This window comes from Stegodyphus dumicola, chromosome 6, assembly GCF_044657685.1.
Source record: "Stegodyphus dumicola isolate Sdum_Otavi_A_Nest chromosome 6, ASM4465768v1".
Classification (NCBI taxonomy): Eukaryota; Metazoa; Arthropoda; class Arachnida; order Araneae; family Eresidae; genus Stegodyphus; species Stegodyphus dumicola.
In genome coordinates, this window is record NC_140773.1 from 227,234,178 (window position 1) to 227,258,740 (window position 24,563).

Below are 24,563 nucleotides of genomic sequence, written 5' to 3' on the forward strand. Positions count from 1 at the left end.
GAGTTTGATGAGATGTACTGCATGCATTACATTTGTTTACATCTTTGGAAGCAATGCTACAACTGCTGATGAGTGGCAGTATGCCTATTGCAACTATTCAATTTGTAACCCACACTGTAACTTTGAATTGAAAGTGATTTTTGGGTTTTCTTCTCATAATTTTTTTTATACTTGTGTATTAATGGAACCTCCTTTGTTAACAGGTGCATGTTAGTTGTTTTCATGCTTTTTTTTAGAACGATACCCAAACAATCGAAATTTATTCTAAGTTGGTAAACATTATCAACATATGAACACAAAACATACCTTAGCAATTTAAAATACAAATTTGAATTATTAAATAAAGATTATGTAATATGTTACAAAATAAACCATGTTCGGAACTACTCTTATATGCACCCTCAAGTCGCCAAATTTCTCACCAAAAATTTTTGCCGAGAAACTCCACGTGCCATATTACTATCTAAATATTTTGTCTATATTTCAAACTTTAAGCCTAAAATATCTCCAAAAACGTGGTTTTTGCACAGGCAAAAACCATGTTAATTTAGGTAGCAAAAATGTAAAGTTTCTAACCAAAAATATTTGACAAGAATCCATGTACACAGCGATATATTTTAACTTATAGTGATTTCCGGTTATGTTTTTACCACCAATCCTCAAATTCCATATCACAGATTATGTTCTTACTGCATTAATATAAATATTAACAAGACATAGTGCACAATAAAAATTAAACTTTATTTAGGAACATCGCGCATACTCCCCGACAGCCTGCCTGTTTCGCTCTGCTCGCCACTCGTAAGAAACTTCTCCTCTAGGGTTGCCACACTTATCGGAGGGCGCAAGGCGCGCTCCTTATCGCCATCACCACAGAGTTTCCCCCCAGTTCCTTTAATGGCTATTCAAAGGAACGACATAGGTTATGAAATTATCTCAGAGTATCCGTGCTGTCGGGTATTTTTTTTATGATTACAAAATTAGAATATAAAATTAGAAAAGATCAAAATGCAATTCAATATATAACAAGGTATTGACACATATAATAAACATGAAATAACAAGAAATATGTTAAGATATGAATTTTAAAAAAGTGTTTTAAATTCTTAATTCTTAGGGAAGTGAACATATCTTCCCGATCTGGTGACAGTTTGTGTCTTAGAGAGTTCGTTTGCAGATTTATTCTGCTGAACTGTCTTTAAGTCTTTATTTGTTTTTAGTTCAGGCAAATTAGAGTCCGAAAGCAAATAGGCTGGTTTCACACGGTCTATAGACACAGTAGATTTCAGACCGTTAACATCAATTGTGAAAGTTTTGTCCGTTCTAGAAAGGACTTTATGCGGACCTGTATATGGTTGGCACAGAGGTGGCTTTACTTAATCGACACGTAAGTATACATGCGTACACGACTTTAAGGTAGCACTTACGTAACATTTTTCTTGGCAATGTGCAGATGTTGCTATTGGATTCAACTGTTGCATTCTATGCCGAAGATTCGTGATGAATTGTGTGTCATACGGAGATATCTTAGATGACGTTATCATATCACTAGGCAGCTTGAGAGTTGTGCCGTACACCAGTTCAGCACAAGATGACTGTAGATCTTCCTTTACGGCTGTCCGAATACCAAGCATAACAACTGGTAGTGTTTCAGTCCAGTTATTGGTCTCGTGAGCCTTGAGAGAAGATTTTAAATGTCGATGAAATCGTTCAACAATGCCGTTTGACATTGGATGATAGGCTGTTGTTGTGATTCTGTTCGTACCCAAAATGCGCGTGAATTCTGCAAAAAGTGCGGATCTCATTTGAGAACCTTGGTCTGTTGTTATGATCGATGGGCAGCCAAAACGAGATATCCAACAGTTGAAGATGGCTCTGCAAATGGTTTCCGTTTTCATATCCGGGATGAGAATGGCTTCAGGCCATCTGGAGAATCTATCTATTAGAGTCAAAAGGTACACGTTGCCTTCTGATGGAGGTAACGGTCCGACGATATCCATATGGATTTCTGAAAAACGTGCATCAGGAAGAGAGAATGTGCCCAGTGGTGCTTTAGTATGCCTAGTAATTTTCGATTTTTGGCAAGATTCACAGGATTTCACCCAATTTTTGATATGACGTTTCATATCGGGCCATACATAACGAGAACAAATAAGCTTCGTAGTAGCTGCAATTCCTGGATGTGACAGATTATGCAGATGATTAAAGATGAGTCTGCGAAAGGAATTCGGAACAAATGGACGAGGAATGTCCGTTGATATGTCACAAAGAATATTACCATCAGAATATTGGCACGGTTTAAATTCCAGTTTCAAAGATGATGTGTTGTTTTTGAGAAGGTCTTGTACCTCCGGATCATGCCGTTGAGCTTCCGAAAATTTTTTAAAATCCAAAAATGGAGATTTTGTTATGGAATCAATTTCGATTCTTGAAAGAGCGTCAGCAACGACGTTTTTTGGACCTTGCACATGCCTAATATCAGTAGAGTACTGAGAAATAAAATCTAAATGGCGCAATTGTCGAGGTGAACATTTATGAGGGTTCTGTTTAAAAGCGTATATTAACGGTTTTTGATCCGTATAAATTATAAAATTTCTGCCCTCTAACATGTGTCGGAATTTCTTAATTGCAGAATAAATAGAAAATAATTCCCTATCGTACGCAGACCATTTCTGTTGACTTTTACTGAGTTTCATAGAGAAAAATGCTATAGGTTCCCATGTTTGTTGAGACAACTGCATAAGTGTGCCGCCGATTGCGACGTCTGAGGCATCTACCCAGATGCTTAGCTGGGCTCCGGGAATAGGGTGTCTCAAAAGGGTAGCCTGAGCAATGGCATTTTTGGCAGCAATAAAGGCTTGTTCAGCATTCTCGTTCCAATTTAATTGTGGGGATGAATCCTGAACACGAGAACGAGATTTCTTTTTATTAATATAGCCTTCTAACAATTTTATTAAAGGAGAAAGAATATGTGCTGCTTTAGGTATGAAACATCTATAAAAGTTAAACATGCCTAAAAATCGGCGAAGCTGAGTGAGAGTGGTAGGTTGAGGAAAATCTAAAATACATTTGACTTTGTCAGGAAGAGGTTCAATTCCGTTTTCACTAAGGTGAAAACCTAAGAAATCAATAGATGTTTGACCAAAGGTGCATTTTGAAACATTTATGCAAAGTCCATATTCCTGAAGTTTGGAAAATAAAGCTTTCAAATGCCTGCAATGTTCCTCAGAATCTTTAGAGGCTATGAGCAAGTCATCAACAAAAGCGTAAACGCCTTCTAAATCCCGCGTGACTTCATCTATAAAACGTTGAAAAGTCGCAGATGCATTGCATAAGCCGAATTGCATACGGATACTTTCGAATAAACCGAATGGTGTGCATATGGCGGTTTTGTGGATGTCGGCTGGGTTAATTGGTATTTGATGGTATGCCTTAATCAGGTCGACATGACTAAAAATTTTAGTACCGTGCAATGCAGCAGTAAAATCGGCTAAACATGGAATAGGGTATTTGTCTTTTATTGTTTGAGCGTTCAATGCTCGATAATCTCCTACAGGTCTCCATTCCAGACTTCCCTTTTTTGGAACCATGTGAAGTGGGGATGCATAATTGCTGCTCGAAGGTCTCAAATGCCCCAATTGCATCATAGTTTGAAATTCTTGTTTTGCTATTTTTAAGCGATCTGGAGCTAACCGACGAGGTTTTGCAACCACAGGTGGACCTTTAGTTATGATATAATGAACGGTGTTATGTTTAACAGGTTGGTTAGGATCTGGTAATCTAGTAACTGAAGGAAATTCTTTTAAAATTTTGTGATATGGTGTATCACTAAATACAGTTTTTACTGAATAAATGCTTGCATTTTTCACGCAACCGACGGTTTTAAAATGCGTTTTTAAATCTTTGAGACATTTGTTTCTGAGATCAGGCACCAATTCAAAGAAATGGAGAAAATCTGCTCCAAGAATGGGTGTACTAACATTTGCTATAAGAAAAGTCCATGTAAACTGTCGTCTTAATTTGAAATCCAAAGAAAGTGTTTTTTGACCATAAACATGAATAGTAGAAGAATTAGCAGCGAAAAGTGTTTGTTGGGACGAATTCCGTTTTTGAGAATTATTTGCTGGAAGTAAGGACACGTCAGAGCCGGTATCGACCAAGAATGAAAGGTTTGTTCTACGGTCACGAACGAACAGGCGACGTGAAACTTGAGGCAAAGAATAAGTCGCCTCTATTCTTTGCTGGTTTCGTTTCCCTGCCATGAACAAGGTTTTGTACATTTGTCATCTCTACACTTTTTCCCAAAACGTCTATGATACCAGCAAACAGAATAATCTCTCCTTTTGGAATTGCTTCTTTCCCTATTGCGATCTCTGCGGTTTGACGAGCGACCACGAGAAAGAGAAATGCGATCAATACGTTTGTTTAATTTTTCTATTTGTTTAAATAATTTATCCTCAAGAGACTGATCGACTGTGCGAGAAACGGCACAAGTCCCTGGGGTTGGATTTACTTCTAAAATTCTGTCGGCAATTTCTGCAGCTTTATCTACAGTTAAATTGGAAACCGCTGCCAAAATAGACTGAACAGTCGAAGGCAAACGTTGAAGGAATAATTCTAACATTAAGTTATCAGGGACATTTAAAGATTCTGCTCGACGTTTCATATTTCTAAGCAAATCGGAAGGTTTTCGAGAACCTAATTCTTCTCCAGATAATAATTGGCGAATTTCTTGCTGAGAAGATTCTCCTGAATGATTTATTAACTCAGTTTTAAGCTTTGCATATGGATCAATAGGGTCTGGTTTCATAAGTAAATCCCGTACTATTGAAGCAATATCTGGAGGAAGATGAGCAACTACATAATTATATTTAGTAATGGATTCTGTGATAGGTTTGGGGGTGGCAAGAGCAAAGGTACTTTCACACATAATAAACCATAAAGATGGGTCTGATCGGTTATAAACCGGAATTTGGACTGCATAAACATCAGACATTGTGCAAGGTTTTTAAGCCAAAATAAAAGCAAAAATTTTAACTAAAGAAAATGAAATTAAATGATAAGTAGAAAACAGAATTATAAAATGATCTATAATTACTACTCATCTGTGATCCGGAGGACGAAAACCGATGTAATCCATTACTTCTGGTTTGGAGATCTTGAGTGATGGCTTGTAGTCAAAACTGAAAGTGCTTGAGAACTGTTCATACGATTTAACACAGTCCGGGTTACCATTATGGTAATTTCCTGTTATGTTTTTACCACCAATCCTCAAATTCCATATCACAGATTATGTTCTTACTGCATTAATATAAATATTAACAAGACATAGTGCACAATAAAAATTAAACTTTATTTAGGAACATCGCGCATACTCCCCGACAGCCTGCCTGTTTCGCTCTGCTCGCCACTCGTAAGAAACTTCTTCTCTAGGGTTGCCACACTTATTGGAGGGCGCAAGGCGCGCTCCTTATCGCCATCACCACAAACTTAAAAAAAATCTACGAATTGCACAATATGGGCAGCGAAGGAATCTACGAACTACACACACCTCGCTTTAATAAATTAACATAAAAACAATAAATTTCAAAGAATACCATATACACAGCATTCTGTTTAAACTTAAAAAAAAATCTATGAATGGGCACAATCTAGGCATCGTGCACAAATAAACAAAATAAACTAAAATAACTAAAATAAATTACAAATAATTCAAAAAAACAACAATACCAACAGAAAGTCATAGTAAAAAAACAATGAACATAATATTCTACAAAATAAAAACGATAACATAAAATGTACTTTCAATACTGGATGCTTCTATGGACAGCAGAATGTAGCTTTAACGTGTCGCCATGCCAAAGCAGCTTTTTTTTACATTTTGTGTGTTACCTTTATTTATTAAATTTCATGTTCTTCGAACTTAAACCATAAAATTCAATTCAATAGCAATATCACAAAATAATTTTAAAACAGCATATCTTTAGAATTTCTGATACACAGTCATAATTTTTTTTTTTTTTCTGTACAGTGTTACCATTGCTTGCTTTAAATTCATTGAGCATGTTAATCAAATATTCGTTAAAGTTTTTCAAAATATGAAATAGATAATAAAACAAATTCCAAATCCGGGCTTCCAGATGCCCATACTTGAGTGGAGGATTACATTATTTGATGGCTCTGGATGCCGTTGTTTTATCACAGTGTGAGAAACATACATACATTTATGCAGATTCTTCATTATTTGATTTCTTTAAATGTAACTCAGGGCAATAATATTTGGTAGCAACAATTTGAAAAGTGATACAGCCCTTTTAAAGTTTTCAACACAAAATGCCAAAATGAAATTAATAGCCCTTCTGGGCTAACACCTTTTGGATTAACAGTAGGAATGTTATTATGATAACAATCCTATTGTTATAATTAAGGATTAAGAATATATTAAGTATTTTCTTTTGATTTCTTATTATGGAAAAGTTTATTTGATGTGCATCGAAGAATCTAGAACGGGTTAGTGATGAATAACGAGATACCACTGTATTTTGTTTTTTCTCTGAATTATAATTATGTCATTCTTGTGCTGAAGCAATCAGCTGTGTCTGGATTGTGAGACTGGATTCTGATCTGGTTTGAAGTCGAGTTTCTCATTCTTATAACCATGATTCACTTCGGAGCAAAACAAGCAGTTTATTTTAAAGAAAATGCACAGTATGGTAAAAATATTATTATTAATAATTGCAGTAGTTCATTGTATGAATCAAATTTTTGTTAAATAATATGAGCTGTACTATATTTTCAACCAAATAATCAAACCTAAATTTTGATAGTATATTCCTCTATGAAGTGATCAAAAACTTGCATATTAAGAATTCAGGAAACTATTGTCTGAGCTTTTGCATTAAATTCAGTTTAATCCAGAGGATAAATATTTTAATTGCTTGCATAAGATATTCATTGCATTTTAAAATAGTTGTCAGCTTGTATATAGATATATGAAGAGTCAGAAATCAAAATGTTTTTCTGTAGTCAGAGCTGGTTTTGTAGCCCAGATGATATATTGGGTTATGGAAGCCTACTGCAGTACCAAAGAGCCCGGGTTCAAATCCCAGAGAAGATGTGGATGTTTGTAAATGTATAGTGTCCGTGTGGCATGGGGTACTCTATGCATGTGGCGAGCCGAAAGTCCTCTCGTGGGGTTTAGTGAAAGGGGAGAGGGGTGGGAGACTCCCGGACAACTCCTGGGGTTCTCTTCCTCAAAATTGGGGTAGAAAATAGAAGTCCAACCTCTCTTTGAAGTAGAGTCTGCCAACCATTCTCCCATGTAATATGGACATGACAGCATAGCTGGTTTTGTATTTTTTATCACCCTGTGCAGTCTCTCAGATTTCCAAGTTTTGCTGCCCATGCTGCTTTAAATTCCAAATATTTTGCTCTCTCTATATTTTGCAGTTCTGTTCTGCTGCTGCTAACTGGTTTAATGGTTAGTATTCTGATTGCTGTTGTGAATGGCTAAGTTGGAATACTGTTACTTTGAATTTGTAATTTGCGTGGCAAGGGGGCATTCAAAATACACAATGATGCAAAATACCTTTTAAGAGGTTGGTGATAGAGGAAAAGGGGTGGGAGACTCTGAGATTGGCCCCTGGAATGTTCTACCACGAAACTGAGGTGAAGATTGAAGTGTTAGCAAGGCTCGATGATAGTTTAATATGCACAGAAAGGATAGAAAATGCACAGATGCCGGCCTTGCTTCTACCTGTACCTGGCCTGTTCCACTACAGTAACTGTGACCTGGCCCTATCTGCAGTCTCATTGCAGTACAATACTTTTTCTTGTTTCATTTATAAGTATGCAAGTTCTTGATAAAATATATGCAGTCAAAAGTCTTTAATCCAGAATGGTCTATAATCCGGACCTCAAAGTAACAAACTTTCTGCGCATGCGTAAACGCATGCGCATAATACCTTTATGCATGTGCATAATACGTTTACGTATGCACGTTTAATGTATAACAGACGGTATAAGCTAAGCTAAAATTATCTAATTACTGTATTTGATGGCATACAAGATGCACTTTTTTTCCTAAATTTGGTCTCAAAAAAGTTACCTGCGTCTTATACGTGAAGGACACAGTACTGGATGCTATTTTTAGCCTGGATAAAGGTCTAGACATACATAACTTTTTCTACATCTGCCATAATTATTCCGCGCATGCGTGAAATATCTGTCGCCAATAAGTGCCAAAGCTCGAAGCTGATGTCGAAGTTCGAACAGGTTCGACGGTCACATTACGTCTATGGAGCCTTTCCTTCTTTGCATAGACTTTCTTTGACTCAGCCAACACACGTGTCAGTATCGGTGCTTAAAACTATTTGTTTTAATAAAAATACCCTGGAAAATATGAATACAGTAAACAAGAGATTAAGCTATACAATTCAGTATAAACTAGTAGTGTTAAACGACGCCAAAGTGCATGGAAACAGAGCAGCAGAAAGGCATTTCAGTCTACAACCTACCAAAAAAATGATACGTACTTGGTGACTGCAGGAAGATCAACTGAAGACTGCTAAAAAACAAAAACATAACCTTCGATGCCCAGCTCCATCTTGGCCTGAACTTGAAAATGCCGTAAAAATGTGGGTAAGAGATAAGAGGAAATCTGGGATAAATGTTTCAACCAAAATGATAATCAATGAAGCCAAAGGATTTGCAGAAAACGAAGGAATCAGAACTTTTCAGGGTCTGAGTGCTGGTACTACAGGTTCATGAAAAGGCAAGGCTTATCAATGCGCACAAAAACAACTATTGCACAGAAAATGCCAGCAGATTATGAAGAAAAAATACTAGCATTTCATAGGTTTGTTATAAATGCACGCAAGAAAACTTCTTTTGAGCTCAGTCAAATAGGAAATATGGATGAAATTCCACTCACATTTAATATACCACCCAACAAGACTGTGAGTATTAAAGGGTCTAAGTCAATAACCATAAAAACCACAGGTCATGAAAAAACCCAATATACGGTAGTTCCAACATGTTGTGCTGATTGCACAAAACTACCGCCGTTTTTCATATTCAAAAGAAAAACTCATCTGAAAGAAAAACTTCCCACGGGTATAATTTTTCATGTTCATCCGAAAGGCTGGATGGACGAAGCTGGAATGAAACTGGTTACAGAACGTATGGGTGAGGCGACCTGGTGGACTGTTAAGAAAACCCTCTCTTTTGGTTTTGGATCAGTTTAGCGCCCATAGAACTGAAACCATAAAGAATAAAGGGTACTTTTCCGTTTTGCCGGCACAGGTGATAGAATCGCCAATGATGGTACAACTGGTTCCAAATGGAATGTCCTCGCTGGTAACCTTTTACGCCTCATTTCAAAACAAGTACCAGCGTTTCTTATCAGATTGATTGTTTCTTTCAATACTGCCATACAGTTTCATAGAATTTTTACCAGATAGTTCAATTTTATGCCCTAAGGCCATTCGCAGTAAATAAGTCAATTAGGATGCAAGCACACCGTTCACCCGAAGGATTAAGTGCATGAATTCTAATGAGAATCCACTAGGGAAGCAAAGGACTGCGGTTTTCCATATTTTCTGAGTAAGCTATTCGTACGAACTGAAATAATTCTTGCATTTAAACTTGTATTACAAATTAAGATTTAACTTGAAATTAATGTAGATAATTACTGAGAGAATTAGATTTTTGTAGCGCAGTTTACGTGAGATGAGATCGCTTGGGGTCACGTGATATGAACCGGCGAATCAGGATGTAGAACCATGAGAGCGTAGTAAGTTCTTAAATTAATATCCTTTTACGAATTTATTGTTTTTATTTATTAGCTTCTTACAAAAATTTAAAAGGCATTAAAATGTTTATACCTTTAAAATAAAAAATTCTTGGAACTAACATTTGTTAACATTTTCTATGTGTATACTGTATGTAGTTGCTAATAAAGTCTGCTGGCGAGATTTGCGCCGGCGAAACGGAAAAGTACCGAATAAAGAGAATTAAAAACCCAGATAGCTGTCATTCCTGGTGGACTGACTAGCCAATTGCAGCCTTTAGATGCATCGGTGAATAAGCCATTTAAGGAAAAAGTGTGAGAACGATGGAACAAGTGGATAGGAGAGCCACATCACGCCCTCACACCCTCAGTTAGATTGAAGCGGCCCTCTATTTCACAAGTGTGTGAGTCGGTAAAAAGATCTTGGGGGGACGTAAAGGCTGAAGTAATTGTTAAGTCCTTTAAGAAGTGCAGAATCAGTAATGCTCTTGACGGAACAGAAGACGACGCATTATTCGAAGAAGGTGATATTAGCGATTACGGAAACAATAGTGATGACGATGTTCTCGTTTTCGATGATGATGATAGTGAAAAGGATTTTTATGGTTTTAAAAGTGATAGGCGACGTTTTCCTTGAATCTGTGTTTTTTGTTGTTTCTGCTTTATTGTGTATTATGTTTGATTGCTTGCTGTTCCTTCATTTATTCATTATTGAAATTTACATATCATGTTCAAAATAGCTTGTTGTTTGTTAATTTTCCTTAATAAAAATATGTTTGGTAATTGCATTCAATGATTGTTTATTTGGCTTTTACGAAACATGAGAACTAAAAGAAACTACATTTTAAGTTATTGTGGTACCGTGCTATCGCGGTGCGCAATGAACTGGAAGTTGATCTGTCAGCACTATCCTTATCTTCAGGGCAGATGTTTTTATTTGGCTTATAATTCCTTACTAAATGTAGTATTTCATCTCAATGTACTCTGTATTTGATATGATTTAAATCAAATTCCTTGTCATTATAAATATCATGAATACACATCAAATAGTTTTCTGGTTGCAATTTTCTAATTTTGACTATGCGTAATGTATGCTTTAGGCATGCGTGCGTTGAAAGAAATGTTTAATAAAGTAAAAAAATTACTATTAAGCTTTTTTTTTTTTTTTTTTTTTTTTTGTAAATTTTTATACCCTTTAGATCATAGTTGCTCTTCATTTCATAAATTATGGTTTCATATTTTTAATTTTGTAATTTCTGCATGCCATCTTACCAGATTTAAACTGATGATCTATAATCTGGAAAAATCGATAATCCGGAATTGCCGAAGTCCCGACGAGTCCGGATTAACGACTTTTGACTGTATGCATTCTTCACTTTTTTTAATCTACTTCATTTAAATTTTCTTAAGATGCAATTCATAATTCCAAGTGAATTAATATTCTATGAAAATGGTTAAGTAGAGTATGTTACTATCAGAACATTCAGTGCCATTATTTAATTTTGTTTTCAGAAATGCTCGTCACTTTGTATCTTGTTACCTTACTAGAATTGGGCATGTAAGATAGAAACTGTGACTGAGCTCATTGTATCTTAGATATTGGCTGTCCCCCTAACCTTCTTAAAAATTATCCATGAAAATATTTCATTTCTTTCTGTAAGCTAATAAAAATTTTAAAAAAAAATTGAGGATTTTTTTTAGATTATTTGAAATCAGTTATCAAATCCTTTATCCAATGACAACTTTATGGACATTATTGAAAAAACAAATGCTATTTACTTACAAAACAGCCTCTTCAGTTAGTCACCAAAACAGACAAACTTAATTACATCTGTAAAATGTAAATTCCAGATGTCTGCAAAGGCTTATTCAATAGCTGCTTTTATGAGGGAATACCAAAAAGACTTTTATAGATGTACATGTATGTCTAAATTTTGCATTAGGATATGTTATTTTACATTGTTACATTATGTTAATTTTATATTTAGTTTTTTTTTTTTTTTTTTTTTTTTTTTTTTTGTTATACTTTTAGTCAAACATTGCTAGTAAAGCAGAATGGTCTTTTTCTTATGTGACATGAGCCAATTTTTTTTAGCAGACCTTTCACACAGACATCTTCCTAAGCTGCTAAACCTTTGTGTGTTTTGCCTTGGTAAATAATGTATAATAAAAGAAGAAATAAACATAATATTCATCTTTGTTATTTGCTTGAATTTAGACTAATGCTGACTTAATTGTTATATTTTGAAATAAAGTTGTATAAAAGATAGTTGGTCGAGGAAGTTTGTCAGATTTGTATATTCTTTGAATTTTTTAATATTTTCTGTATTTTATTTATGAATGTTCAGCTGCTCAATTATTAAATATAGTTACAAAACGAGTATTTCACAATTTTACAATTACTTTTTTAATGTTAATAACATTGTAAACTTTCAAAATATTAAAAAAAAAAGCTATTTTCTGATTATTCACACTCTGATGAAAAGTATTCATGAGGCACATACTATGTCAGCAAAATAGGTAACCGATGATGTTTTCAAAATATACTTATGTGGCAACTTAGGTAGTATGTGCTTGTGTGTGAGCATGGATTTCTACCTTTATATTCAATGGTCATTAGTGTTTATTTCTGTTGCTTTGAGTGCACTTTTGCCCTTGAAAGACATCTGTGGAGTTTGTCAGCTAATAAAATAAAGCATTGCAATTCTTCAGAAATATGTTTTGCCCAGTAATAAAGAGTTAAAAAAAGTCACATTGCATAAAGTTGTATTTAAATAATTGTATTTCATGGATTAAAATTTGTGCACCTAAGCTGAATATGTGCAGTTCTCTAACACTTTTTTTAAGATCATTATGTGATCAAGAGATCAGATCATAGTGTACAAGGGACAAATTACATAAGCAATCATTATATATGTTATGGATGTTTTTTTGCTATTTAAATTTTATTGATTCATTGCTCTTTTATGAGATTCTTAGTTTGTCATCATTATCAAATGGCTGTTGTCTTTTATCTCTTTGACATATTAAATTTGACATACTAAAATTAGTCACCAACCTGGTGACGACTTTTTGGATGAGAGTGCGAATAACCAAAAAGTACTCTGTACCCCCTCCCAAATGCACGAAAGGAAAACAAAAGGAAGTTTTTATTAAAAATCTAAGCTCTAATAATAATTTCATTTATTTATGTTACTTTCAATTATAATACTGGGTACTTATCTATTAACTCTGGCAATTATGCTCATTATAATCCATCAGTTAAGTAATATAGGCAAACTGTGATTTTTTTCCTTTAAGCTCAATTTCAAAATATATGGAAAAAATGGGACAAGATTTCTGGAAGAATGTAGTGATTTGCTAAAGAGAATTATGATGAGATGTGTGTGATAGTTAGCTGGTATGCAATGCCACATTTGTGCATTTCTATTATAATGTTTCTTAAGCAAGAACAGATTGATGTGTACATGTTAAAAACAGGACAAAATGCCTCAATAGGTTTTTCAAAAGAGACGTTTTTCATTTTTTAATATATTGTATAATCCTTAATTAACAATTAGAATTTTCATTTTAAATTGCTAAAGTGTGTTTCATGATAAATATTGATAGTTCAGCAATCTTTTTAAAAAAGCCATGAAAATCAATTTGCAACTGATAAATAACTTTCAATTTTTATCAACAAAAAATTGCCAATTGCACCAAGGTGATAATGCTAATATGTAAGTATGTAAATGCTGATCCCTGTTTTTAGGTTTACATTTTAATGAAAAATTTTCTTCTGTATTTTATTTGTTTCAAATTAATGTATTTTTTTTCTTTCTTTCTTTTTAAGTTTCAACAGTGGCTTAAAGAATTGTTTGAAGGGGAGACAGAAAGTATTCCTGAATTTATACCAGATGAAAACAGTTTGAAATTGCTGAGTAGTATTATCTCAAAGAATAAAGAAGCAGAAAAGGATGCAAAAGAAGTCATAGAAGCTGAAAAACGACTTGCAGAATATTATGATAACCAAAGTTTGTTTTAATCTGTTATTTCAAATCCTAATGCTATAAAATATTTTTTGTTTTAATTAAGTGAAAACAATTATGAAAGTTAATTTTTTTATGCTTTAGATCAGGGTTTCTTAAACTTTTTTCAGTTGCGATCCCTTTTTATCACTGAGACTTTTTTGTGGCCCTCAGGACCCCATAAGTATTGTGCAAATTCAACACACACGTGAGTGAAACTGTCAATTTTTTCACTTGTACTGTAATATACTATTGCAGTTTTAGATCATTGACTTTAATTTCTAATTTTAAGACATAGAGCAATGGGAAAATTTTAAATACATAACAGACAGCATCACTTGCAAAGCAAAGAAAATGAACATTTATATTATAAAAAGAATGCTTCAAAACATTTTTGTTTTTTTTTTCTTTGTCTGTATTATCTTATCTTTATCTATTTTCAGATACATTGTGTATGTAAAATTATTATAATAAGTTAAAGAAATATCAAAACTACTAAAATTTTTAGCGACCCTCGGCTGCAGGTCCCGTGACCCTAAATCTAAAGCCTTTCTGTCTTAAAAAATGGTAATATATTTCAGAAACAATACATCTTTCTGAAATGTGAGATTTCAAAATTAATGCTTGTCATATGATTTTTATAAAATGCTAATGATGCACAATTGCAAGAGTGAAATTAAAGTCTTTCATTTAATAGTAATGAAAAATTTACAAAAAACTTTCAGTCAACCTATATTAACTCTCTGAGTGGCAGGCCTGGCTTTACCTAATCATGAGACTTTTTGTGACTTGGTTTATATTAACTTATAATTTAAGATATTGTGCTTTTGTACTTTTTTAATAATTTAAATGTCATCTTGATAAATGTAAGTTTATGAAAATAGAGACTGAAGCAAGTAATTATACAAATTTAGTTAATAAATGCTAAATTTACGGCATTTACTAGCTTCATGACGGATCCAAAAACCCGTGCCACTCAGAGGGTTAATAAAGTGAAGCCATAACTTTGTAACCTATCATCAGTACTGTAAATTCTCACTCTTCTCGTGCTTCTTTGTGCTACTGGTATGCTATCTGCCACCCCTTTCCCCAAGAGTTCCAATTACAGATCTGTGAATATGTGAAATGTAAGCTAATATAGTTCTGAGATACAAGACTTACACCATTGCAGCTATTGTGTTTCAAGAATGTTTTGTCAAGAATAAAGGAACACAGCTGATCAGAACTTGCTCACGTAACCATCCAATTTTTATCATTGTCAGGTATGACAAAATCAACAATGATGTAGCATTAGGTGGCAGAAATAAAATTTGCATGTTTATATGTTCCAAGACAGGATGGTTAAGTGCATGGCTGAGAATCAGAACTTAAAATTCAAGATCTTTCACATCATATAAAGTCTGACTTCTGGGATGAAACATTTGCTAAACCATTCTGTAAAAATAGCAGTGTTCGCCCATGCTTTCTTGCTTGCCATCCAGTGAACAGGCAGTTTATCGATTTCTACACTTCTCATTGAACATGGATTTAGGGCTGGATTTACAAGCAGTGATTTCAACATGCAATCTTCTGAAGTGTTTGAGCAAAGTAATAAGGTCACACAATCCTTAGCTACTTAAAACTACCAGCAGTTTTCTGTGATTTGGTTATGTACATTCTGTTCAGCATACGGTTTTGGAACGGACCATTTTCATCTGCATTTCATATTTGATCAGGACTATATCTTGCATCTTCAATAATTGTAGAAAGTTCTTACTGGTATCTTTTTTTGTGACTTATGTTCTCTGCATATTACCAGACCTTTTCCACGTTTTCCTTGACAATATCTCTTATATAGTATAATGATGAATTAATGTTTTTACTCCTGAACATACCAACTTCCTATTGCAGCTTCATTTTTCTTAATACTGTAAAAGCCTCAGTATCCGGCATTCAGCTAACTAAAATTTTAAATTAACCGTAAAGTTTCAGAATTTCAGTTTTTGCTTTTAAACATCCTTTCTAAAAACGAGGGACTTGTAAAGCCATCATAAAATACGTACAAGACTTTTGAAATCCCGCCAATAAATTCTAACCTGCAAATAGAATTACAGGCTTTCTTTTAGAAAACATTGCTTACACTTCTCTTCCACTGTTGTATCCGTCATATTATTCCAAGAATTCATACTTTGAATAGCATATATCTCACAAGAAGAAAAGTGTGTAGTTACTACCAAAAATCTTCAGATGAAGACTCCTTATACAAGTTCTTCAAAAAAGTATTACTATGGCATGGGAGCATATGAGAGGATAGGAAGTTCAAAATAGGTGTTTAGTTTATCTATCATGATCACTACTCTTGCCAGTATGTTTAACAGGGATGATCGCTAGAGCAACAGGTGTATTTCACTAGAGTAATAAGATTTCACAAGCTGTATTAAATGCAGTATGAGCAAAAATCTTATAATTTTTTTTTTTAAATTGTTATTTGATGTGCTTTCCCATCAACCATTTTTGGCAAACAAAAACTGTTGCCAAATAATGTGATTTAGTGCCTATAATGTATAAGTGTAATGTCACAACAAAGGCATAAGATCTTCATCTTAGTTTTATGTAAAGCAGATTAATTCTTGGTAAACTGGTTTTGTTTTTCTGAAGAAGATATAAGTTAATTTATCTTCTGTTTATCTGTTTACCTTTGCAGTTTGAAAAAAATGGGTAAAGTTTGGGATCTCCCATTTGTGGAACAGCATAGAGTATTTTTGAAATTACAGGATCCCGGCTTCAAGAAAATGTGTTTTAATGGCCACAATAGACAATTTTATTTTAAATGAACAGTGGGGAGGTTGCAGAGTGAAAAATAATATGCAATTTAAAATTTTATATGCTATATCCATAACTTGATGTGTGCAAAAGTACTTTCCTACATATGTAGCACCTTGTCCAGTTGGGATACTATCTAAAATTTGAATTTTAAATTCCAAAGAAACTGCTTCCTTTTTGTTTTGGTAGTAGGTGAATTATATGTTATTTTAACAGGGCTACCAAACGATATCTGTTATTAATAAAAATAAAAGCTTTGAAAACCTTTGTAAACTGGAAATTTATTGACTCTCGTCAAAATTAACAAGTTTATGCGTGTACAGATTTCATAAAAGATTCTCTAACTTTGGAATAGAACTGTATCCTAAATGGCTTCTAAAGGCTTATCCTTCCTCTTTAATTAAATAAAAATTTCTTGCCGTGGTTCAAAGGTATGTGATAAATCATTACCATGAGAGACCCATCATGCAGTGCTATAGTACAACAAAGATGAGTGTTCGACTCCCATATCCTTACAGTTTTTAAAAAACTACTTTCAATGGACGAGATTTTATAAAATTTATCGCATTCTAACACCTGATTCAGTGCAGGACTTGGATGATTTGGTGAAAGCGCTTCCATTTGAATAATGCGATGCGTCCACAATGCATTTGGTAATTTGCTTCGAATAAGTGTAATCTTTCGTAGCAGCCAGACATGGACCAAGCTCCATCATTACAGACACCAATACCATTTAAATTATTATCAGATATGACTGCATCAAGAATCTCAAACAGATCCTGAGCATTCGCTCCTGCAGTGATATTTTTATAAAACAAAAGGTCTTCTTTAATAATATAAATAATAATTATTATTATTTCTTCTTTAATAATATAAATAATAATTATTATTATTTCTTCTTTAATAATAAAATGCATGTAGCATATCAAACGAGCATCCTTATTATTATTATCCATAGCCTTATCTAGACGCAATCCAAATTCCACTCCTTTAATTTTTTCAATTAATTGATATCCTCCACCACATGTTGTATTCTCCAACTAATTGTGTTATTGGAAAAGGCACTTTTAATAGCAGCTTACCAGCAGATTCTCCAAACTTCATGTTCACCTTATCTACAGCAGCTGGTAGGATAAGTTCTGCAGTGGTATGAGGCTTCTTATGTTTTGCGATTCTGTAAGCCACATTATAAGATGCTAGCAAAGCACTGTTTAATAGTGATACAATCTTAAGAAATGTACTTTTTTATTCTTTCAGTTAGTTTAACTTCCTGGCAAAAATCACCATGTTTGCCAATGATGCTGTGGTAATTAACTTCTAAATGGCGCTTCAGTTTCCTTGGAAGCATACACTCGACTGCCAAAACTTTCATACTCAATACAAATTGTGGTCTCGCTCTTCATTATTTATTTCTATTGATGTAAAACCAAACTGTAAATAACTGTCATCATATGTATGATATTTTCTTTTCTTCACAGATTTGTAACTGGTTGAAGACATACTTTCTTTTTTTTGAGGTATTACGTTTATTACTGTTCAAAAATCAGATCATTATCAAAGATACAAGAGCAAAGTATCAAAGACAATAAACAAGAAGTAATATAATACTACTACATGAACTAATTTATGCCACTATTCATGTATATGAAGCGCTGAGTGTAATTTCAGAATCAGTAAATTTTGGAATTTTTAATTGCATTGGCATTTTAAAATTTCATCTTCTGTAGAATGAAGATAGAAATAGAGAACATAGAAATATATTCTAGTTCAAAAGATTTAAATATATATAAAGGTTGCATTGAGAAGTATGATAAAAGAGTAAAAATATGCCATCAATAACTGAATTTCTGCAACTACTTCATCAGTTCTCTACTAGACAACTTTGAGAAGACAGTGACCGCTATAAGTCAAAGTTAATCTTTTTATAGAGCCACAAATTTGCAATAGTGTTTAAATGGCATATTTCGATTCACTTAGTGCTATTTTTATTGCTCTGTATATGTTCTGAAATGTAATATTATTTCTATCTACTCTGTATTTATTTGTATGTTTTGAAACATTATTTGTATATCTACAAGATAGTTTTTTTTAAAGAATTCTCATAAAATATAAATGACTAATTTTATGAAAATTTCTAAATAAAATGAAATGTAAAATTAAGTATGTTAAATGCATGGATTCTTTTAGGTAATGAAATGTGTGAAATTCTGAATGGTAATCTACTGCCTTTAAATCATGAAGTGTCAGAAAGGGTAGAAAAACTTGCTGCTGTAGCATACAAAATGAATTTGAAAGAGCCTACTATTACAAAGTAAGTTAAATATTAAGTTATTCAGCACAAGAATTAAAAAGATCTCATTTTGATATTAAATTGAAAAGTGAAGAAATAAAATAAACTAGAATCACTGAGAAAAGTAATTTTTCTTGTAATATATTCAAGATATAAATGTGAAAGTAAAGAAATTTTGTTCATTTCATGTTAAAATTTTATTTCATACATTTAAATTGTTAACATTAAAATATTACTACTAGTAGAAAATATAAAAATAGTAAATAATAGTAAATATAATTGCCTTATTTCCTGACGTATTTTCCTCCCTTGTGTATTTGCTTCTAGATTTTTGGTGCCAGGCTCTAAAAATAAATTAATAATAATAATAAAAAATTCATGTAATATCTCCTTTCCTCAGTGTGTTCAGAGAATGAACCCCTCTAATTTTAAAATGGATTTGTCCACACAGTGATTCTTGTCATTTTTCTCAAACTACTAGCAAAGGTCATGCAAAACTTTTCCATTCTAATTTTTTAACTTTATGCCAGTATATTTCAAGAACCAGCCAGTCACAGCAAAGCAAACACGAACTGATATTCAGTCTATGATTTCATCGAGTCAGCGGCACATACACCTTCTCAAATTATTTATAGATGATTTGAGGCCTAAGGAGTACCAGCAGAAACAATAAGAGCAGGCAAGATTCCATTTACAAAGAAGTAGAAAAGAATATATCTTATTAGGTATTGTAATGTTAATATTAATATGTATTCTTATTAGAATTTAGGTGTCTTTTAAAAAAATAATCTTGTCATAGTTACTTATAATTTACCCACGACTGCTTTTCATTTGTTATGTTCTTATTATAGCTGTGTCCTTCGGAGATTAAATTATTTCCATAATTTTCCCTTTTGATTTTTATACAGTAAAATTAATGAAAATAAAGGGGAAAAGTATAAAGGATGCTAGGAAATAAGGTGTTATTTTTTGTTTGATGCTTATAGTGTTTTAATATTGTAATTAAATTAGTAGTTGTTAGCATCAGTAGTTTTATTTAAAAATCTCATTATATTTATTGTAGAAAATATTATTTTCCTTCCTCTGTAATTATTCAATATTATTAATGTACACCATGCATCTACAAAGTTTTAGAATTGAATTACATCAGATAATTGTCCAAAGCTATCAAATGATAACTATAGGAATGCATGGGGTATCAAGTTAGCCAGAAACTGAATATTCATTTTGATTTTGTGCTAGATATTTGGTTACCCTCTGTTTCAGTGTCAAATTTAATGTAGCATACAATAATGTAGAATTTTTACAACATATTTAATGTATTATAAGTCACTGAATATCTCGTTGAAATGTCGGTAGAAATAAATGAGAAAGTATAGAGTATTCTAAAAAAGGAGGTTTAAGAGAAAATGTTGAAATTTCAGCTGTGTGTGAATAATAACTTCATTAGTTATATAAGAAATTTAAACTCAATGAAATTCAGTGAAGATTTTTGAGCTATTATAGATAAATGATTAATTTCAAATTGTCTATTTTCAAAACATCCAGTTTCACTGAATCAATTATGCGGATGTCCAAACATGGTATAAGCAGGCATGTGTCTGTTGGAAAACTAGGAATGATATAGTTCCCTAGTACTTGTACCACTGCAATTAACTGCCTGTAAACCAGGTGCATATCCGCCATTTCTCTGTTCGTATAACGATTCATATTTCCTTATGCCCATACATCCAAAACACACTTTTTGTTGCTTCATCTTGGCTAGCTTTTCTCATGATCTCTAGCACCCTCTTGCATGTCTGGGTTGCACATGCGGCCATATGTTCCTATATGATTTTCTGTTCTTATGATGTTCCTGACCTATAGGTAGATTTTTGAACAATAGTTCTGAATCACCCTGTATGTTGAGTACCTGCTTTATTTCCTCTTCTCTTATCCCCTCCAGTAGGGATTAAAAGGAAGTGGCTAAAAATATTTTACTTTTATTAATTGGGGAGGAGGGTAAGAAATTTTCTATCAAAATTCTCTCAAAATAATGAAATTAAAAATTTGGGCTGTGTTAACAAGATCTACAAATCCTTTTTGAGATTAATTTCCAGAAATAGCTTATAGTTGAAACATACAGGCTATGCAAATAGATGACCAACCAATATTTGTTCAATAGTTGATTACCTCCATGAGCTCATTATAGAAAGAGAAACATCATTGTTGCATTGCTGGAAAATGAATGCAGTTAATTATTATAATGTACCTAAAATGATAAAAAAAAAAAATATCTCATCAGTTGGGAATATAAAAAAAAAGGATAGCTTTCAAAAATGGATGTATTTTATGGAGGGTAACACAATTTGGGCAAAAAGTACTGTTACTATTTTTTACTCCATCTTTCACCAATTATGAAAATGACTAAAATGTATTGTTGCGTGCGGACGTGTTTGTTATGAAATGAATGCACAAGTCCAATAAAAAATGAACAAAAATTTATTATTCTAACAACAAATATGATTAAATGTCCTCAAGTAATCGTGCAGTATCACAATATATCACAGTAGTTATCTTTTAACTACTCAAACGTTCAAAAGAACTCAATTCAAAACAGCTAAAGAAAGCTAATCCGCGAATTCACTTCAATCAACAAGAGCAGTTTTCTAAACAACAGCAAACTAAGTAATTACTACGAACTGAGATGTTTTCCTCTTTTTATAAGATTTTAAAATCACGCGCTAGAATTCTCTAATACTTTCTTGAAATCAAAAAGAGATATTTATTTAGACTAGAAGAGAAACACGCTAATGTTACAATCAAAATCGTAAAAACAACCTTGTATTTAGCGTAGGTATAATAAAACACTCAATCGATTTCGAGGGCAACTAAAGGTCCCTCCTCATCAGGAGAAAGAAATACTTAGAAAGAAGAAAATAAAGGAGAAGGAGTCTCAGAAACACGTGGTCCTTGTCAGCACTGCACGTGGTTATAACTGGATTTTTAATCAGAGTTGCACTGGCCGCCTACTTTTACTGAGCCAGGCTATCTGATCAAGCAAGAAAAATTAGCAAAGTTAAAATAGGGAGCGAGGGGCAAATGCACCTTCACACTCAAAATCTGAACTTCAAATAATGGAAAGCAACCACTGAACGGATTTTTATACCTTCTGGTAGTACAAACGCGAGGAGGTAACGCCTTCTATCGGCAAAAATAACTGAATTAAGATAGTAGAATTTTAAAGGCATTAGGAAGGACTGGATTGGACTTCAAATCATTAACTAAACCTGCTAAATCTTTGTGAATGTGAAAAGCCTCAAGAAAATCCAATTCACCTATGGAAGAAGCCTTTTGGATAATTTTTGCAGACCCAAAATCAAAATTATGGTTAAATGTCCAACTATGATATGCTATTGAAGACTTGTTAATTTATGATATGGAAGCACCACAAGGTCATTAATATTATTTCTAACAGTGGAATGTCTTCTTTGATGGGAATCTGAAAATTTTTTAACGGCTTTATCAATAATCACGTGCTTCCATTTAATTCTTCTGTTAGCTATAAAATTGCACAGATTCTCTAGAAATTCAATTTTCAAGTCGGTTTCTCCCCTATTAATAAAATTCACCCTTCGATTCTAAAAGATTGCGTTTCTGTCTTGAATTCTTGGGGAATTTATAGTATATCGTGTCAGTGTGGTTTAAGATATATTGGCCAAACAAAAAGAGCATTGGAGTTTCGTATCAAGGAACATGAATCTTATGTCAGAAAAGGTGAAATTAACAAGTCTTCAATAGCGTATCATAGTTGGACATTTAACCATAATTTTGACTTTGGGTCTGCAAAAATTATCCAAAAGGCTTCTTCCATAGGTGAATTGGATTTTCTTGAGGCTTTTCACATTCACAAAGATTTAGCAGGTTTAGTTAATGATTTGAAGTCCAATCCAGTCCTTCCTAATGCCTTTAAAATTCTACTATCTTAATTCAGTTATTTTTGCCGACAGATGGCGTTACCTCCTCGCGTTTGTACTACCAGAAGGTATAAAAATCCGCTCAGTGGTTGCTTTCCATTATTTGAAGTTCAGATTTTGAGCGTGAAGGTGCATTTGCCACTCGCTCCCTATTTTAAATTTGCTAATTTTTCTTGCTTGATCAGATAGCCTGGCTCAGTAAAAGTAGGCGGCCAGTGCAACTCTGATTAAAAATCCAGTTATAACCACGTGCAGTGCTGATAAGGACCACGTGTTTCTGAGACTCTTTCTCCTTTACTTTCTTCTTTCTAAGTATTTCTTTCTCCTGATGAGGAGGGACCTTTAGTTGCCCTCGAAATCGATTGAGTGTTTCATTATATTTACGCTAAATACAAGGTTGTTTTTACGAGATATTTATTTATTTAATGCACGCACTCTTGTATTTTCAATTTTCCGGCTTAGCTTTCTTTGCGCGAGAAATAAAACCATTTAATTTATAACTGAACTAACATTAGCTTTTTAAATACCAAATTCGTAACACTGCCCCCTTCCCAAGGACTGCACGCCCCGGGCAGTACAATCTCTGGACAGGAAGCCAAACTTACAACTGAGGCTTAAACATTACATTACAATATCAAACAACATGAACAATAAATGCAATAAATAAAACAAATCAAATGCTATCAAATACTAAATACAAAACAAATACTAAATACAAATCAAATACTAAATGCAAATCAAATACTAAATACAAATCAAATACTAAATGCAAATCAAATATTAAATACAAATCAAATCAAATACACATTTATAAACAAAAAGGACCATGGTCTTATACTATTTACAATTATTTACATTACGTACTATGGGCATAGTAATGAGCTAACCTGTTGTAATGAACGACTTTAGGTTTAGAGTTTGAAGACTTACGGATCTGAACCACGACGTCATTCAGCCTGTTTAGGACTGTGTGGTGACCATCCCAAGGTGACTGTAATTTAGGGCTGAGTCCTTTTCATTGAATCGGGTTCCACAACCACACCTTGTCTCCTTTGTTGGATCTATGTCCAGTAGCTCTCGTGTTGTATCTAGTCTTCACTTTCTCCGTCGCCAAGTTCACTCGCTTTCGTGCGGAACGGTGCATCACTTCAAAACGGGCCTGGGCATCTTGGATGTGTTCTTCAGGCGATGAAGGCGCATCCGTATGGCGATCAAACAGGCGGTCACAAGGCAGATGAAGGTCTCGACCAAAGAGCATCTGGGCTGGAGAATAGCTTGTAGTCTTGCATTTCTTTTTGACCCTGGTATGATTTCGGCAGCTTTCCGAGCTAGATCTTTCAGAAAAGGCGTCGACATTTCCAGGCGAGGATCCCTTTTGAGGATGGATAGTCATGCCATCAGATGCTGAAAGCAAATTGTTGTTTTTCAAGTCTAAGGAAAAATTGTATTTCCTTAAAAAGTCGAATAGCCGAGTATGCATGGATCTGTGATATCCGCCACATAAGCCGTGTGATGGTAGGTGGCACTTCCAAACATGATGCTTACGTTTAACTTCCCAATTATGTCGATCTTATCACCAGATGCAGTCTGAAGGGTAACACAGGGTGGCGTCCAAATTAGTTTATCTTTAAACTGTTCAGCTAAATCTTTCCTAATGATGGTAACATTAGCTCCTGTGTCAATGATCATATTGTAAGGAATATGATCATTGACATATT

At 33.6% G+C, this 24,563-nt stretch overlaps 1 protein-coding gene across 2 annotated transcripts in view; it reads left to right on the forward strand.

The window, feature by feature from the left end:
• LOC118200196 (HAUS augmin-like complex subunit 1) overlaps positions 1–24,563 on the forward strand; it is a 48,293-nt gene that overhangs the window by 5,978 nt on the left and 17,752 nt on the right. For both annotated transcript variants that reach the window (XR_004760046.2, XM_035372132.2), the window contains exons 2-3: positions 13,623–13,803; positions 18,787–18,910. Coding sequence is in view for 1 of the 2 variants with exons in the window: in XM_035372132.2 (XP_035228023.1) it covers positions 13,623–13,803; positions 18,787–18,910 (305 nt within the window). In the remaining variant the exon portion in view is untranslated. The remainder of the gene's footprint in view (positions 1–13,622; positions 13,804–18,786; positions 18,911–24,563) is intronic.